This window comes from Sceloporus occidentalis, unplaced genomic scaffold (genome assembly GCF_023333645.1).
Source record: "Sceloporus occidentalis isolate IW3139 unplaced genomic scaffold, rSceOcc1.0.p SCAF_1, whole genome shotgun sequence".
Lineage (NCBI taxonomy): Eukaryota > Metazoa > Chordata > Lepidosauria > Squamata > Phrynosomatidae > Sceloporus > Sceloporus occidentalis.
This window is the reverse complement of record NW_028316981.1, coordinates 79,359,021-79,378,133: the sequence shown is the minus strand read 5'-3', so window position 1 is coordinate 79,378,133 and position 19,113 is coordinate 79,359,021. Positions and strand designations below refer to the sequence as shown.

The 19,113-nt window shown below is 46.7% G+C and overlaps 1 protein-coding gene across 1 annotated transcript in view; it reads left to right on the top strand.

Moving 5' to 3' along the window:
• The first annotated feature begins 353 nt into the window (after window positions 1-353).
• LOC149321684 (ADP-ribosylation factor-like protein 3) overlaps window positions 354-19,113 on the top strand; it is a 61,386-nt gene continuing 42,626 nt past the window's right edge. Inside the window, exons 1-7 of the mRNA XM_089526937.1 lie at window positions 354-455; window positions 9,365-9,408; window positions 12,154-12,265; window positions 12,771-12,949; window positions 13,824-14,029; window positions 14,719-14,856; window positions 16,721-16,904. Coding sequence (XP_089383063.1) covers window positions 12,163-12,265; window positions 12,771-12,949; window positions 13,824-14,029; window positions 14,719-14,856; window positions 16,721-16,904 — 810 coding nt within the window. The 5' untranslated portion in view covers window positions 354-455; window positions 9,365-9,408; window positions 12,154-12,162. The remainder of the gene's footprint in view (window positions 456-9,364; window positions 9,409-12,153; window positions 12,266-12,770; window positions 12,950-13,823; window positions 14,030-14,718; window positions 14,857-16,720; window positions 16,905-19,113) is intronic.

Below are 19,113 nucleotides of genomic sequence, written 5' to 3'. Positions count from 1 at the left end.
TATTAGCTTTCCCCCCCCCCCCTTCATATTCATATATACAAAAAAAGAACTTGACATTTAGACCTATATAAGAAAAAAAGGGGGGGGGGGAAACCACACAAATGAATAATATAACTCTTCCAATGATTAACCGAACACAATCCTATACATTTTATATATATATTTTTCTGTGAGGATTTTGGTGCCAGTGTTGAGCCCTGACCAGAGCCCTCCTTTCTCATGACTGGCAGAGAGAGCCTGAGCTTTGGGAGTGTCTTTACATCCCTTTTCCCTGCCCTCCTTTGCCATGGCGACAGGGGCAGGAAGAAGTAACACAGTCAGAAAGCTGCCTCCATCATCTTCCCAAAGCTCAGCCAAGCCAGGATCTCGGTGGGCTCCCAGGGGTCGCGTATCTAGGCAAGTCTTGGCAAAGAAGCAGAGGGGCTCTTCCATTGGGGGCAGCTGGAACTCTGAAGGTATTTTTTGCAATACAAAGAGTTGCCCAGATGCCAGAGAGGATTGTCTTGCTGTTGTGTGCCTTCAAGTCGTTCCCTGCCTATGGCCACCCTAAAGCCATCCTAGCATGTTCCCCCCTGGGGCTGAGAGAGTGTGACTTGCCCAAGGTCACCCAGTGGGTTTCCATGGCCAAGCAGGGATTCGAACCCTGGTCTCCAGAGTCCGGGCACACCATCCAAAGCACCACCAACCCCCCCCCCAATTATTTTTAGGACTGATTTAAAGTTATGTTAATGGACGATTTACTACTATCAATAATAATGATGATGATGATAATTATAATATTTATTTGCATCCCACCTCTCCAAGCAGACCGAGGCAGCTAACAATAATAAAGCACCCTTGAAACACAATAAAACAGTTATTATCATTATATCCCAACCCTCCCAACACCACCCATCCGCAATAAAATACAATTAAATATTAAACAATTGTTAAAACAAGGCAGAGGTAGCTCTGGACAGAAGTGGATGCTTGACGGAATGAAGAGAAAAATTACTAGGAGGTTAATCTGGGAAGGCCTGGGAGCTACTTCAGTAATAAAGAATTGAAATGAATTCTACGGACCAGTAAGTTTAAATTGGAAAAAAAAATATTTAGGAGCCTCTAATAAGGCCTTTCAATTATTATTATTATTATTATTATTATTATTATTATTATTATATTTATATCCCACACTTCTCCCAGGGCTGGGACTCAGGGCAGCTTACAACATTAAAGAAAACATACAGTGAAAAACATAAAAAAAATAGTATATTAAAATAGAATTAAATGACTACTAAAATCAAGTTGTTGTTGTTGTTGTTGTTGTTGTTGTTGTTGTTATATTTATTTCTAGTTAAGGAAGGGGCACTTTGCCCAAGGCTGAGAAAAGGAAACCATTGCAACCAGTTGTAGTGGCTGAAACAGCAACTGACTTTGTTTTAAAATTGCCAGATTCGTTTCTGACTTAAGGCGACCCTATGATGGGGTCCTCAGGGGCTGAGACTGTGTGACTCGCCCAAGGTGGTCCAGTGGGTTTCCGTGACTGAGTGGGGAACTGAACTCTGGCCTCCCGAATCCGATGCTCAAACCACTACACCACAGTGGCTCTCATGAGATAAAACATTGTAACAATTATATGAAGTCCCCCAGTGGGTTTCCATGGCCAAGTGGGGAATTGAACCTTGGTCTCCAGAGTGGTAGTCCAACATTCAAATCATTGCACTCTGCTGGCTGAGAATACTGGCTTCTATATCCTTTTTTATGGACCAACCTGGTTACGTATAACTAATTGAAAAATAATGAATAACTTATCTTTTTTAACAAATGAGAGAATAAAATTTAAAGTGATGCAACTTTTGTCCCTTGGGCAAGCCAAGCATTGCCTTCTGATGGTATATATTGGGTATTGGCCTAGGACTCTGAGACATCTAGGTTCAAATCCCTGCTCAACTATGGTAACCCAATAGGTGACATTGGGCAAGTCACACTCTCTCATCCTCAGGAAGGCAGTGGCAAACCTCCCTGTGAAACAAACGTTGTCTGAAGTCAGACAACAACACAAAATATATATCCTACCTTTCTTCCAATATGGCTGCTCATAATATAAATTAAAATAAAATGCTGTTAAAGCAGTGGATAATACAAAAGTTAAAAACAATTAAATAAACAACAGTTTTTAAAAAGCAATTTACATAAATTCATGATTTTAAAAATATAGTACACCTCAGTTAAAAGAACTTTTATAACAGTTAACAGTCACATACTTAGGTAAACAAAAAGATCTTTCCCAGTGGAAAAAGAGCAGAGATGGTGCCAAATTAATTTCTTTTCCACAATCTGAGAGCAACCACCAAGAGGGCATTCCCTTGTGCCCAGTGGCGTCACTGGGAGTGTGTGGGGGTTGCTGACTGCACCGGGTGACACCCTAAAGAGGGTGACACCACTACTCCTCAAACATCTACATTTTGACAGAATCAGACTGTGATTCTATTGATGCAGCCTAAAATCACGTTGGCCTTGTTAGCTGCTGCATCACACTGTTTACTCATGTTCAACTTGTGGTCTACTTGGACTCCTAGATCCCTTTCACACATAATAATAATAATTAATAAAAGCTTTATTTATATACCGCCCTTCGAAACATCAGGGTGTGCAAAATACATATACATAAAATAACAGGGCAAGAAACAGCAACATCAATACAATTAACTTAAAACTCATGCCAGGTCATCAGTGCAGCTGGCAAAAAAAAGGGGGGGGGAGGCATTCAGGGGGAGGAGTCAGGGGTAGGCCTGCTCGAAGAAAAGTGTTTTCAACCCCTTCTTAAATTGGGCCAAGGAGGTAGCTGAGCGGAGTTCAGTGGGCAGCGAGTTCCAGAGGGTGGGGGCCGAGATGGAAAAGGCCCTTCTAGAGGTGTTAACTAATCTAACCTCTGGGACTCTTAATAAGTGCTGCCCTGTTGATCTGAGTGTGCGGGGCGGATTGTACGAAGAGAGGCGGTCCTCTAAGTACCCTGGACCCAAGCCATTTAGGGCTTTATAGGTTATAACCAACACCTTGCATTGCGCCCGGAAGCGGATAGGCAGCCAATGTAGGTCTTTTAAGACTGGTGTAATATGGCTGGTCCTGGATGTATCAGTGACCAGTCTTGCTGCCATATTCTGCACCAATTGCAGCTTCCGGGTATGGTACAAGGGTTGCCCCATGTAGAGCGCATTGCAGAAATCCAAACAAGAGGTTACCAGAGCATGTACTACTGTTTCAAGGTCCCTCCGGCCCAGGTAGGGACGCAGCTGGTGTATCAGCCGAAGCTGATAACAGGTGCTTCTGACTGTCGCATCCACCTGAGATGTAAGGTGGAGCGACGAGTCAAGGAGCACCCCCAGACTGCATACTGAGTCCTTCACTGGAAGCGTGATCCTGTTCAGGACAGGTGGAACCACCGCCATCCCTGGACTGGGAGAACCTATCACGATTACTTCCATTTTCTCTGGATTCAAGCTGAGTCTGTTTTCCCTCATCCAGCCCATTACCGACTCCAGACAGGCCACAAGAGGAGAGATGCCATCCCCGGTCACTGCATCAGTCGGAGACATAGAGAAGACTATTTGGGTGTCATCAGGGTACTGATAACCCCACGCCCCATGCCTCCGGATGATCTCTCCCAGCGGTTTCATGTAAATGTTAAATAGCATGGGAGACAGAATGGATCCTTGAGGGACACCAGATGTAAGGGCCCTCTTATCAGAGCACACGTCCCCCAGCTGCACCATCTGGAGCCTCCCAGAGAGGTAGGATCGGAACCACTGGAGCGCAGTGCCCCCGATTCCCAACTCTGCCAGGCGCTCCAGAAGGATACCATGGTCTATGGCAGGGGTCGGCAACCTAAGGCCCGTGGGCCGCATCTGGCCCGCGGGCACCGTAGAAGCAGCCCCAGGCCGGGCCTGCCGCCGATTGCCGCCGCCGGCGCACTTGTTCCCCACCCCTCAGGGCCGGCTTCGGCCCTCCCTGAGGGGCGGGGAAAGTGCTGGGGCAGCTGGAACTGGCTTTTCCCTGTCCCTCAGGGCTGGCCTCTGCCCACTCTGAGGGGCGGGGAAAGCACTGGGGCAGCCGGCTCTGGCCTTTCCTCGCCCCTCAGGGCCAGCTTCGGCCCGCTCTGAGGGGCGGGGAAAGCACCAGGGATGCCGGGGCTGGCCTTTCCCCGCCTCTCAGGGCCGGCCTCTGCCCGCTCTGAGGGGAGGGGAAAGCACTGGGGCAGCCGGCGCTGGCCTTTCCCCGCCTCTCAGGGCCGGCCTCTGCCCGCTCTGAGGGGCGGGGGAAAGCGCTGGGGCAGCTGGCGCTGGCCTTTCCTTGCCCCTCAGGGCTGGCTTCGGCCCGCTCTGAAGGGCGGGGAAAGCGCCGGGGACGCCGGGGCTGGCCTTTCCCCGCCCCTCAGGGCTGGCCTCTGCCCTCCCTGAGGAGCGGGGAAAGCGCTGGGGCAGCCGGCGCTGGCCTTCCCCCCGCCCTGTGGGGAAGCCTTGGCCCTCACAGAGCGCGGGGAGAGGCAGTGGCGCCGGGGGCCTGGGGAGAGGGAGGCGTGGGTCCCCCTCGTCCTTCTCCCCAAGCCCGCAGTTGCTCCACAACTGCGGGCCTGGAGAGAAGGAGGAGGGGGTCCGCAGGAGGAGGAGGAGGAGCAGAGAGGAAGGAAGGAAGGAGCAGGAGGAGGAAGGAGGAAGAAGAAGGAAGAAGAAAGGAGCAGTAGGAGAAGGGAGGGAGGCAGGAGGAAGAAGAGGAGGAAGAAGTAGGAAGGAAGGAGCAGGAGGAGAAGGGAGGGAGGGAGGAGGAATGAGGAAGAAGAGGAGGAAGGAGGTAGGAAGGAGCAGGAGGAGGAGTAGGAAGAAGACATGCAGTCTTTCTGAAGGTAAGACAGTGTGACTTTCCAAAGTGCATTTGTGTATTTTCAGTGCTTTCAATGCTGAAAGGTGTGCTTTTACAATGAGAGTGGTAGTGATGATGATATGTCAGTTTGTGGGACATGCAGTCTTTCTGAAGGTGAGACAGTGTGACTTTCCAAAGTGCATTTCTGTGTATTTTCAGTGCTTTCAATGCTAAAACTACTTTAACAGTGAGAGTGGTTTCGGCCTTCCCCTTCGGCTGAAAGGGCCCCTTGGAGCCCGTTCAGCCAAAGGAAGAGGCCAAGGAGGAGAGGGCAGGCACAGGCCTCCTCCTCCCCGCGGGGCTTTGGCAGCCCTGAGGTGTCCTTCAGAGGACGCCTCAGGCCTGGCAAAGCCCCAAGGACAGGAGCAGGGGGCGTGCACCTGTTGTTCCTGCCCCTCATGGGCCCCTACTGGTTCTCTGGGAGGCAGCTGGGGGCCAAGGAAGGGCAGGAGGAGCAGGCGCGCTTGTCACCCCCTCTCCCAATCCCCCCCACTTCTAGCTGTCTCTCAGACAGCTGGAGGTCAGGAAAGGGAGCAGAGAAAGCCCCGCCGCCAGAGGGTGGAAGCTCCGCCCCCAGCATGTGGCCCCGCCTCCAGAGGGTGGAAGCTCCACCCCTGGTACGTGGCCCTGCCCCCGGAGGGTGGAAGCTCTCCCCCCCCGCTTCGGCCCCCCAGTTGTCTGAGGGACAGCAACCCGGCCCCCGGCTCAAAAAGGTTGCCTACCCCTGGTCTATGGTATCAAAAGCCGCTGAGATGTCTAAGAGCACTAACAGGGACATGCCACCCCTGTCCATGCCCAGACGGAGATCATCGACCAAGGCGACCATGGCCGTCTCAACCCTGTAGCCCGCCTGAAAGCCGGTTTGAAATGGGTCTAGATAATCCGTTTCGTTCAAGATCGATTGAAGCTGGATTGCAACCGCCCTCTCGATCACCTTCCCCAAAAATGGCAGCAACGAAACTGGCCGGTAATTATTATGCATCAGGGGGTCGAGGGAGTGCTTTTTTAACAAAGGTTTTAATAGTGGCCAATTTTAAATTAGATGGAAATTGCCCATCCCTTAGAGATGTATTAATAATCCGGTGTAACATTGAAGTTACTACCGGTCCCCCCTGAGCCGCTAGCCATGAGGGACAGGGATCGAGAGAGCAGGTCGTCTTCCTAACACTTCTAAGGATCTTGTCCACATCCTCGGTATTCACAGACTCAAAGTGATCCAGTATAACCGAGTCCACGGAAGCTCTGGATACCTCTGCTTTGTTCTCTACTTTAATACTGGCATCTAGACCTTCACTTATCCGAGAGATTTTATCCGCGAAGAAGTTGTTAAATTGGTCACAGCAGGCCTTTGATGGTTCAAGAATAGGGTTCAGAACAGGAGGGAGCTGAGTTAGCTCCCTCACTACCCTGAACAACTCTGCTGGACGCGACTCCGAGGACGTGACACGTGCACCATAGAACGAGTTCTTAGCTGCACGTATCACCTCTCCGTAGTCCTTCAAAAGATGGTCTAGGAGAGTCTGGTCGGGTAAGCGCTGGTGTTTCCGCCAGACGTGCTCTAGCCGTCGCAGGACCCGCTTCCTTGCCCGGAGATCTTCCCTTTTGGAAGCAGGCCTGAGAGGGCGCTTGGGAGCGATACTGTGTATAGCCCTAGAGAGATTAGTATCCCAGATGTTAACCAGGGCATCAACAGAATCGCCGTCGGTTCCAACCGTATGCCCCTCTAGGGCTTCTTGGAACCTATTGGGTTCCATCAGCCTTCGAGGGTGGACCATCCTAAGAGGTCCGCCACCCCCGGGAGGGATCTGGGTAGAAGCCTTGATTTTTGCCTCCACCAGGAAATGATCCGTCCATGACAGGGGGGAAATATTAGTTATTTCCACCCACGGAATTTCCATGTCCGTACAAAAAACCATATCAAGTGTATTACCCACAAAATGCGTAGGCCCCGAGACCAGCTGTGACAGGCCCATGGCTGTCATGGTATCCATGAATTCCCGAGCCGCACCGGATGGAACATAGTTGGCCGCAAAGGGGACGTTGAAGTCTCCCAGGACCAAAAGCCTGGGGGACTCCAGCATCAGCTCCGCGACCAGCTGTGTCAGCTCGTTAAGGGAGTCTGTTAGCGCACGGGGTGGCCGATAGACCAACAGAATCCCTAGACTGTCTCTGGCCTTCAGGGTCAAATAAATACATTCGATATAGGAAGTTTGTCGAACATGGTTCTTGGTTAGAGACAAGGTGTTCCTATGCACCAAGGCAACCCCTCCACCGCCCACCTAATCTGGTCTGGTCCTTCACTGAGTACCCGGCAGGCAGGGCCTGAGCCCATACAGCTTTTCCCTCAGGCCCAAGCCAGGTCTCAGTAATGCAAGCCACGTCACAGTTGTTATCCTCGAGCAGATCGTATATAATATGGGATTTGTTGTTAATGGACCTGGCGTTGCACAGGAGCAGAGACAGGGTTTGTGGTATGGTTGGAATGACCCTCAGGTCTCTTTGGTTAGAAGAGGGACAGCAAGGCGGGATAGATATTAAGCATCGATCTCCTTCCCCTGTAACGCTGGTCCACTCTCCTACCGCCATACTTCCCCTTGCCCCACAATACCTCAATAGGAGCCCCACTCATGCTTGAAGAGTTAACCTCTGCCTCCCCAACCGAAACACTCCCCGCATCCATACCCTTCCCCTCCCCTCACAGTGCAACAATAAGTGCAGAGAAGAGACACTCCAATCATTCTCTCTCTGCAATATCTGGCTGTCACAGCTGAAGTCCAAGATATCAGTCCGTAGGCGACTCAAAAGCCGCCTGGCAGCGAGGCACGGCAACTCACAGCAATCCCTCGGGTGGGTGCGCGCCCAGCTGGTCTGGCGCTGGCATCCTCCTTCCAGGGGGGCGGCGGGCCAGCTTTTAACAAGGAGCCGCTCCCACTAAATCCTCCTCCCCTCCAGAAGCGCCGTGCAGGGCGACAAAACAGTCCCTCGGGCGGGTGGGCACCCAGCTGGTCTGGCGCTGGCGTCCTCCTTCCAGGGGGCTGGCGGGCCGGCTTTTAACAAGGAGCCGCTCCCACCAACTCCTCCTCCCCTCCAGAAGCGCCGCGCGGGGCGGCAAAACAGTCCCTCGGGCGGGTAATTAACATAGTTTCATTCAGCCAGGTGTCCCCCATCCTATATTTCATTTTTCCGCCCTAAATGCAGTACCTTACATTTCTCCATGTTGAATTTTATTTTGTTAGCTGTGGCCCAGCTTTCTAGTCTATTCAGATCATTTTGAATTTTAATCCTGTCCTCTGGTGTGTTAGCTACTCCTCCTAATTTGGTGTCATCTGCAAATTTGATAAGTATGCTCCCAATTCTGTCGTCCAAGTCATTGATAAAGATGTTGAATAACACTAGGTCCAGGACAGAGCCCTGTGGGACCCCACTGGTCACTTCTCTCCAGGATGAAAAGGAGCCATTGTTGAGCATCCTTTGGGTTCGGCCAGTCAACCAATTACAAATCCATTTAACAGTTACCTTTTCTAGCCCACATTTCACTAGCTTGTTTGCAAGAATGTCATGGGGAACCTTGTCAAAGGCCTTACTGAAATCAAGATATACTACAGGGGTAGGCAACCCTTTTGAGCCGGGGGCCGGGTTGCTGTCCCTCAGACAACTGGGGGGCCGAAGCCAAAAAAATAAATAATTAAATTAAAAATAAATAAATAAATAAATAAACCGGGACAAATGTAGGACAAAATTTTCAAATGGAGGGCACTTTTTAAATAAAAAATGGAGGACACGCAAAAAAATTTGCTGATTTTTTAAAAAATGTTAAGATAAATGCATGTTTCTCAGGCTTCTATAGACAATTGCCCCACCATGCCCCTTGCGCGAGACGCCAAAGGCCCCGGCGGCAATCGGTGGCAGGACCGGGCTGGGGCCGGTCCCAAGGCCTTGCCGGGCCGCATCCGGCCCGCGGGCCGCAGGTTGCCTACCCCTGATATACTATATCCACAGCATCACCTTCATCTACCAAGCTGTTAATTTTTATCAAAGAAAGAGATTAGATTTGTCTGGCATGACTTGTTTCTCTAAAACCCATGTTGACTTTTTGTGATTATGGCATTGCCTTCTAGATGTTCACAGACTCTCTGTTTCATGATTTGCTCCAGAATCTTTCCAGGTATAGATGTCAGACTAACTGTGCAATAATTGTTGGGATCCTCTTTTTTCCCCTTTTTGAAGATGGGGACAACGTTTGCCCTCCTCCAGTCTGCTGGGACTTCTCCTGTTCTCCAGGAGTTCTCAAAGATTGTTGCCAATGGCTCCGATATTACATTTGCCAGTTCTTTTAATACCCTTGGATGTAGTTCATCAGGTCCTGGAGACTTATATTCATTTAGATTAACCAGGGATTCCTGTACTATCTCTTTGCTTATTCTGTGCTGAGTTTCGCCTGTTCTGTCCTCTGTTCCATTTTCCTCAGATTGAGCACCCTTTGCCTTTTCTGAGAAGACTGAAGCAAAGAAGGTATTGTAATTGAAAGTATAATTTTAATTTTGCTAGTTGTTTATGTCACAACTATTAGCATTACATTCAGTGGCATATGGGAATTGTGATTTATAATTAACATTAGTACAAAAAAGTATTACTAAGGATTCTATGTGGTGTGAAATGGGAGGAGGTCAATGGAGGGGGGGGTGGCACCATGAGTTATTGCACCACAGACACCAACCCTAGTGACGCCACTGCTTGTGCCCTCAGGAATCTATCAGCAGTAGCAGTAGAACCAAAAGAAAACCCTTTCTTTGGAATCTTAAAACTTGGGATAGTCCTATTCCCTTTTATGGGAAGTTGTTAAAGGTGAAAGATAATTTTCTTCTTCCCTTGTACAGTTGGCCCTACATATCCCACAGATTCTTTATCCATAGATTCAACCATCTATGGGTTGAAAATATTCCAAAAACATATAACTTCCAAAACGCAAACCTTGAATTTACTATAATATAATCAAGAGGCACCATTTTATATAAGGGACATCATAACTCTACACCATCATGTTAACTGGACTTGAGCATCCATGGATTTTGGTTTCCACAGGGGGTCCTGGAACCAAACCTCAGCAGATACTAAAGGCCCACTGTATCAGTTGTCACCCTATATTTTGATCCTCATTTCCATGCAGTTCTGCAGCTCCCTACCAATATACACATACATTGGAGGAGCCCTGGTGGTACAGTGGTTAAATGCCTGTACTGCAACCACTCACTCAAAACCATAAGGTTGCGAATTCAATACCAGCAAAAGGGCTCAAGCTTGACTCAGGCTTGCATCCTTCCGAGGTTGCTAAAATGAGTACCCAGCTTGTTGGGGGCAATTGGCTTACAGTTGTAAACCGCTTAGACACTTTTAGTTCAATATGAAGTGGTATATAAATGAAGCTGTTTTAGAGTAAGTAGTATTTGAACTCGATGAAGAGAATTTTCCTGGGGATGTTATTAGCATACACACTAGTTAGTCCTTTATCCTGTGATGATGCCAAAGAGAGAAGGTAGGCTTAGGTTGGTATTAGTGGATGGAAAGGAGTTGGCAGGTTGAGCCCATGGGACAATGGTGGCTGGTGCCTCTCATGTCGGGGGGGGGGGGGGGGAGAATGAATCCATTCTAGGTTGTAGTTCAAACCTTGCAGGAGCTCTCCAAAGGAACAGACCTATTTGGGTGATAGGTTTCACCACTGCAGATAGCAATAGCATTTACATTTCTATACCACTTAATAGTGAACTCAGCACTCTCTAAGCAGTTTACAATCTGTAAGCCAATTGCCCCCAGCAATCTGAGTACTCATTTTACTGTCCTACAAAAGGATGAAAGTCTGAGTCAAGCTTGGAACCCTGGGATAAAACTCACAACATTGTGGCTATGGTACCAGCATTTAACCACTGCACCAGGGCTCCTGTAAAACCTGCAGTGCATTCCAAACTGCATCATTTCTACAGTATAGTTGCACTCATACCCTCATTGACATGGAAGCCATCAACTGCCTCATCCATCAGATCCCCTGTACTCTGATCATGTGGGCTCTTGCCCATGACAGCTCATGACAGCTCTTCTCCTAATGTGTTTTGACTCATAGCTTCCATCAACTTCACCCACTATAGCTAATAGTCCAGAATATATGAAAGACTAGCAGTGGTTATACTCCAGAACATCTAGAAGATGCCACCCTAGAGCTGAATCCAAACCTCCTGGGATCCCAGTCTGCCCCTTAGGACCACAGCTCCTTCTCTTTACACCATTGTTGCATAAACAGATAAACACAGGTGCCCATCTGAATGTCCATTGGATGCATTCACTGACCTTTGCTGTAGTGTGTGCAATGCAGTTCAGGTCTGTGGTAAGGGAAGCCGTCTTAGCCACTTCCCACATTTACTGTACTTCCCCTTTCTTCAGAAGGGACGGATTTCTGAGCTCTTCATCTGAGACAGTGGTATTAAAAGTGGTGGTTTGTGAACTGGTGCCAGTTTGCAAACTATCAGCTGCTGCCTTGTGTCCAGGTTCCTGGAAAGAAAGAAAGAAAGAAAGAAAGAAAGAAAGAAAGAAAGAAAGAGTTGTAGCCAGTAGATACAAATGTGGTGCTGGTCCCTGGCAGGTAGGGGAAACTTTCCTCCATATCAGCTTGAGAAGCACTGATGTAGGGGACCTGGGTGTGATGAGATCATCCTGCAATGGTTTCTAGGAATGTTTAGCAGGTTAAATAAATTAGTGCTTCTCATGCTAGCTGATGTGGGGGGAGGCAGCATTTCCCCCCAAATAAGTCAGGTACCATATAGTACCATATTTGTGATCATTAGCTACAAATGTTTCCTTCCTGGAAGCAGTCAACAGGCCCTAAATGAATGGCTTGCAGACAGACACTGATCCAGGGACCACCACTTTGAGTAATTCTGAAATAAATTATACACAATACAGTTTGTGGAGGAGCAGTATGAAAACATTACTGGCAGTGCTGGGTGACTGCTGATGTCAACATCTAGATTGCAGGTGGCTAAGTATAACATGATTATTTGCAGTATATTCACATTATATTGAATTAAGCTCCACCGTTGAAGGGAATATAATTGTTAACTAAAAAGATTGCAAGTACAGCGCTGTGTAAATTTACAGCGCTTCATAAATAAAGGTTAATAATAATAATAATAATAATAAGGTTCTAAGAGGGATAAATCTGGAAACTTGTCAGAAGGGTGGCCCTTTGTTCCCCCATATTCTCTTCAGACCACAGGGATGGCAATGCAAGAGCATCTGCGCATGAAGGAATGCCATCGAAGTCCCATAACAGCTCTTGGCTATCATACAGCTCGAGGAGAGTGCCTCACTGGCTTTGCAGGTAAGTCCTAACTGGAGAGGTAAGTTTTTCTGTGTTCTTTCTGAATCTTACAGTTGTTAAATTCTATTCCACTTCCATCCCTACTTCATATATCTATGCAAATCTAGAACAATTTCATTTCCTTAGTATAAACCACTACTTCTGTCCTCAAACAGAACACAGCCTAAAATGTTGATTTCCATTTATGCCAGGAATTGTGAACATGTGGTCCTCCAGACAAAATTTGAAAGTCTTTTCTTTGAGCATCTCTCTTGAAGAGTGCATCTACAGTATAGAAATAAGGCATTGATATCACTTTAAGTACTGGAGCTCTGCTAAAACGTGCTAGTGCCTCACTAAACTACAAATCTCAAGATTCTGTAGGATGGTGCCACAGCAGTTAAAGTGGTGTCAAACTGAGTTATTTCTACAGTGTTGATTCCCATCAAAAGAGAAAAAGAATTAATCTGAGGTGCACCCTTCCCTTTATCCAGACAAGCAGCGTGTAACTCTTTTGCTCTGATAGATGGAGTGATCAAGTGGTGGGACATGGAGAGCGGGCACATGGCTCTGTGCGCCAAAGAGCATGCTGGCTGGGTCACCCATTTCCTGTCCTGGGCACAGGCACGGCTCCTCTTCTCTGCTTCCAATGACAGCTCTGTGCTTGTGTGGGCTGCAGGTGGCACTGTGCTTGACCGTCTTCTGGTGAGAATCCCACCACATTCTATCTTGATAAGAGAGCTAACAACAGTAACACTGAACATTCAGGGGCAGCCATGTTGACCATATAGCAAATCCAATAACATCAAAAATCTATGAAACGATGATACCTTTATTAGAACAACCAAATGTACAATATACATGTTGCAAGCTTTCGAAGTTCCACTGGCTTTTTCATCAGGCAAGATGTTAAAAACCATACAGGAAAAAAATTGAAAAAATTATAAGCCTACATTTTGCTATTTTTTTTTTTTTTTGTTTGTTTGTTTGTCTTGCAAGCTGGCACCTCCTCCTTCTGGCTGTGTGTCAACCAAGAGATTCTCAGTCCAGAAAATTTAACATCCATTTGCAACTCAAAAACCTTTGCAATACAGTTTGTCTCCATCCTTTTTGAGGCCACAGTAGTATGTGACACTTTGCCCAATTTGTACATTCCTATGTAGAACTGTAGAATCTTTGTGCCCAATCCTTGCTCTTGATGAAGCCCCCAGTCCAGCAAGGGACACATTAGGTCTTCACTAGGGTGCTATGATTTCTCCCTAGACAGAGATCTGCTCAGTCAGGCATTTAGCTTCCTCCTGTCCCTCAGTGACACAAGATGGCCAGCATAATTAGGAATCTGTCTCTGCTAGTATTTATTATAAATTTAATTTGGGCTTCTGAGGTTATTTTTCAAGACAGAACTCCATGTGGTTGTAATCAGGTGCTCTGCTGATCAGCTTCACACAATTACTAGCTCCTTCCAGAAAGTCTTGCAAGGCAATGGGTAGAATCTGCTATGGCAATATTATCTTTTCTGGTCCCTACAATCCTTTCTTCATGTGCTTGACCCCATCTTTCCTCCTCCCCTACTCTCTAGCTAGGCTATCCTATCTTCACCTTGGCAATCAGCCTGTCTCGGCACCTCCTGCTTTGTGGCAGCAAGGGACGCCTCATGGCTTTCCCCTTGGATGAAAGAAGAGAATCCGGACACGTGGTTCATATGACCAATGGCTTTTCTGATCAGACGCACACAGACATCGTGTCTTGCATCTCCTGCCTAGACAACCAAATATACACAGCAGGGTGAGTTGGAACACGGGGAAGAATCATAGCCTCTGTAAGATACAGACCATTTGTGCTACCTTTAATAGATACTACCACTCATTGGATGCTTTCTGCTATGAAATGTTGCTCTCTTACACCAGAACATCACCAAACTGCCCTTGAAGGGAATGGGGTGATCTGTGAGAAGGAGATGGGAATGTGGCTACTGAATGACTGTAGAAGATAATAAATTGAGATGTATTATTTCTTTATTTATTTATTTATTTATTTATTTATTTATTTATTTATTATCTCACTTTTCTCCCAGCATGAAATTCAAGGTGGCTTACAGCCATTTAAAAACACAATACAACAATAACAACAAAACTATTTATACATTAGCTAAAAGACAACTAAACCTGAGTTCCATTTTTATAGCACAAGTTTAAAAACAAAACAAAATACATTTAAAACAATAATAAAATAAAACACAACATATACATAATGCTTAATCTGCTGCAGCATATTAAAAACCAAATGCCTCTCTAAATAAAAAGTTATTTCATTGCCATTGTGACATCTTTGTGAGAATGGAAGGGAAGCCACATCTCCCCTGTCCAACAAAACCTTTCTCATGCACTCCTACCCACTGCTGGGAGATTTTCAGCAAACCTAGGGAATCCAGTTCCACAATCAGTAGAAGACTAGTTCTCCATGTCCCTTTCCAGGTATGATAGGAAGCTGCTGATTTTTGACACCTATCAGACTCGGGGTCGGAAAGGCCTGACAACCAAGTATTGCATCCAACGTGCCCATAATGCAGCTATCACACATCTGTTGCTGGTACGCCATCAGGAAACCACCAGGTAAAAGCTTGGTGTGGGTTGAGGGATGGATGAGGTAGACCAGGATGCTGATTGGCTGCATCTCCCATCTGCCTTAGGGGCCTAGCTAATGGTAAAGAATCATCATAGGAGTTGCACTCCAATAATGTTCAGAAGAATACACATTCTCTTTCCCTGAAACAGACCATATTCCATATGGATCTGGAAGTGTTAATAACCTTGGCAAGAACTGTTCTTTTCTCATACCACCTATGAATCACCAGTATCGATTATCTCCCATTCTCCAAAGTGGGAAAGAACTATAAAAGAACAGCCAATTACACATCAGCAAGTGTTTGTAAAGTGAGTCTGCCATAGTGAAGGAGAACCTAAGGTTGTATTTGTACTGTAGGTTTGCTGGCTGTTTTCGGGGCCAAGAGATAGAAGGCATAAAAGTAAACAAAGCTTATACTTAGGGGACATGGAGGAAACAGCTCACTTTTTCATATCAAAAAGGTGAATTCTGTTGACCAAACTACTATAGCCCTCCAAATTCCAACTGTTGTGGGATGGAGACAAAGAATAAGGGTGAGCTACCATCACTTGTTATATGAAAAACCTAAGAATCAGGGGTTCATTGAATACATACCTAGGCCCGTTACAGACAGGCATAAAATAAGTCCTGGGGATGTACTAGGGTTAGGGAAAGTGCGTGCCTGACACACGCACCTAACCCTAATACGTCCCCAGGACATACAAAATGGCGGTGCCCTATACATATAGGGGCCGCCATTACAATGTCACGAACGCACCGCCTCCAAATGGGGCAGTGCGGACGTGACGTCTTTGCGCCACATGAGGGCGCATAGAGCTCCCTTTCCGCGGCACTAGAAGGAGCTCCGAAACGGAGCTCCTTCCGTGATTTGCGTCACTGGCGCAGCCTTTAGACGGCTGCGCCAATGACACAAGAGAGAAAGGGGCCAAGTGGCATGAAGCCCCAAGGACACCCCTTTCCAGGCGCGGGGAAGCGGCCTGCTGCTCTGGCAGCTGAGGCCCTGATCCGTCAGGGAAAGGAGCGCCTACAGGCCGCCCCAAAGGGGCGGTCTGTAATGCACCCTAGTCTCTTTTTAAAAATCCCTTTCATTTTTTTTTATAGAACATGTGGATGCTCCAGGTACTATTGAACTTAACTCCCATCAATTCTAACCATTGGTAAGAAGTCATGGGAGTTCAGCACAACATTGTCTGGAGAGCCATAAGTTGCCCATGCTTTCTTTTGCAGTTCTTTTGGTTCTTGCTTATTAACTAGAGCTAGAAACATCTCCTATCAAAAACTCGCCCTGTTGGGTTAATCTTGGTGTTTAGGTGGGTTTTCTGTGTTTCTCTTCTCCTCCTTCCTTTTGCTGTTTATGTTTGATACTGTATATTCTTTGTCTTGTTCCTCTCTTCCCCCCTACCCTCCTCACTGGCCATAATTTCCTTCCCTTCCTGAAAAGTAGGGAAGAGGGAATCTGAAGGAGGTTCCTGTTTCATTAATGGGTTTTGTTGCAGAGATTCAACAGTAGCAAACCTATAGATTTGGCAGCTTTAGGAAGGTTGGTGTTTTTTGCAAAGAGGAAGGAGAAGCTGTAAATGGTGCTTTAAGTGGAACTGCTGGCAGGGAGGAAGCAGCACTGAGTGTATGCAGAAATAGATGAAGTCAGAGTTTGGAAAAGATACTTGCCGCCTTGAGTCGCTATATTGGGAGAAAGGCAGGATATAAAAAAATAAAATAATAAAATAATACTTCCATGTTCTGCTCCTCCCAGTATTCCCCAGTCAGCAGGTTCACTGGGGAGATTCTGGAGACTGTAATAATAATAAAAAATTCCCCAAGCTCTGCTTCTGTCTGATCTCTCCTCTGCAGAGTGCTGTCAGGTTCTTTTGACCAGACAGTTGGCATCTGGTCCCAGGATGGACAGCTGATCCAGCGCCTTGGTCCCTTCACTGGTAACATTACTGGACTGTGCTATGTGGTATCGGTTGGCATCGTCTGGATCGCCAGTGGCACATCCCAACCCACCCTCTATGAGCCCCAGTCTGGGGAAATAGTGAGTGTCACTCAATCAGACAGTTCCCTGTTTGAACAGCAGTAGCAGCAGCTACTGCTTATCTCCTCTTTGCCTTCTACTGGTAACACTTTGCCTTTGCAGTCCTTTCAACTAATGCGGGAAAAAGATTGAAAGGCCCCATTCCCACTGGGCATATAAAGCGACAAATCTCGCTGCGAGTCTGGCTCAGATCGAGTTTCTGAGTCATATTCAAATCACGTCCATCGTTCCCATTACAAAAGGGAGCAAATGGACTCGGTTTTTCTTGACCCATGTTCTCATTCCTGTTGATATTTCTCTGTTGTATTTTGATGCGGTTTATTTTGTTCCCCATTCCCATTGCCCTTCTGGAACTGTTTTTGTTTTTTTAAAAAAACCCTGTCAATCAAGCGCTTAGTCACAATGAAGCCAATTTCATCGATGCATTTTGTTGTGGGCTATTTTTGCTCCCCATTCCCATTTGTGTCTTTCAAACCTGTTTTTCTGGTTTCCTTTCTTTTTTTGGTCAATTGATCGCTTAGGCGCCTGGACACCTAGGCGCTTAGGTGCTCAGTAAAACAAAAAAGGAAAAAGAAGAAATAACAGTTAAAAATGGTGTTCACTGGGTCTCCTCACACATCGACCTATGTGGAGAAGGGGGGGTTGAAGGGGGGAATCATAGAATCATAGAATCGTAGAGTTGGAAGAGACCACTAGGGCCATCCAGTCCAACCCCCTGCCATGCAGGAAATCCAATTCAAAGCATCCCTGACAGATGGCCATCCAGCCTCTGTTTAAAGAGTAATGTGCTTACCGCATTTGGAGGCCAATGTAGCAATTTGCTTTGTTTGGACACCCAACAGAGCGCCTAGGCGGTCGAAAGCTTAATTTTTCTTAAAGAAAATAAATTTGTCTACACATGCAATTGCCTTACCTTGCTTCCCGCACCACTGGAGAAAGGCTACACAGACGGGGGGAAATGGTGCCAGGAATGCAGGAAAGAGAACAAAGCTGGTGACACCCCCCGGGACAGCCCCTTGAACATTGATCCTCCCATCCTAAAATATTGATTTGGACACCCTGTCATTCCCACTAGTTTGCCCCGGATCCGACACGGCAGCTGCAAAAAGAACCGCTGGAAAAGTGGTGTCAGGACAACCCAGGTTATCCACCGCTGATTCGGGTTTTAGAGAAATCGAACAAAGTAGGATCGGACGTGAATTCAAATGAGAATGATTTCCCTTAAACTAGGATCGAACGCGAATTCAAATGGGAACGATGTCCCTATAACCCGATTCTTCATTCGCTTTATAGCCCAGTGGGAATGGGCCTAAAGAAGACTTTGCAGAGCCAAGAAAGGAACACACACACACACACACACTCCAGAGATATTCATACATACATGCTTATGTACCTGTGTGTCTGTGTGTATCATTGCAAAGGAATTTGCTGTGTTCTCCTTTCACTCCTATCTTTGTGAGTTGTGACCAAGATGATTATCCAGTTGTTTTTTCTCTGCATACATTGCTAGCCTTCACTAATTGATTTCCACACTTGCTTGAAGACTTTCTTTCTGTCTATCTGTCTGTCTGCCCCTCTCTCTCACACACACAGAGGAGATATGTGCACTGCCAGCTTGATTTCAGCAAAATCATAACCATAATGGGGAACAATAGTTGCTTGGTCACATATGCAAAAGACTGCCAAACATTTTGCTAAGGGATTCACAAGCAGAATTCTTTTTGTGCCTGATTTAAATGTTAAGCAGATTCAAATAGTAAAGCTTTTCATGAGTCTGTACCACTTCAAAGAGCTGCCTGGGTAATATTCAAGCTCACAGTTCTAACCCCCTGCTGTCCCACTTCAGCCTGAGCTGTAGAACAAAAGACAAAAAGTTTTTTGTTCTACATCTTGGGGTTTTTGGTGTTAGGGACTTTTGTTGGTCCACTGCAGCCTGAAACTGATTGTTCCAGGAAGGCTCAATCACTTCAGTCTGTTGTATGTGTAATAAACTGCCTGTCAGGCTGAGATACATTTACAGACCTCTAGAATTGATCTAGAATTAAATCTTTTAGCCTGTGCTGCTATGCTGGCATTGAGCTGGTAGTGCATGGCATTCTTAACCTTATTATTGGGTGCCATCTATTGATACATGGATCAGTGTCTTATGTGAGGCAACCAAAGCTCCATGATAGAGACATTTTTTGAATGTAGAAGACCCCAAGATCAA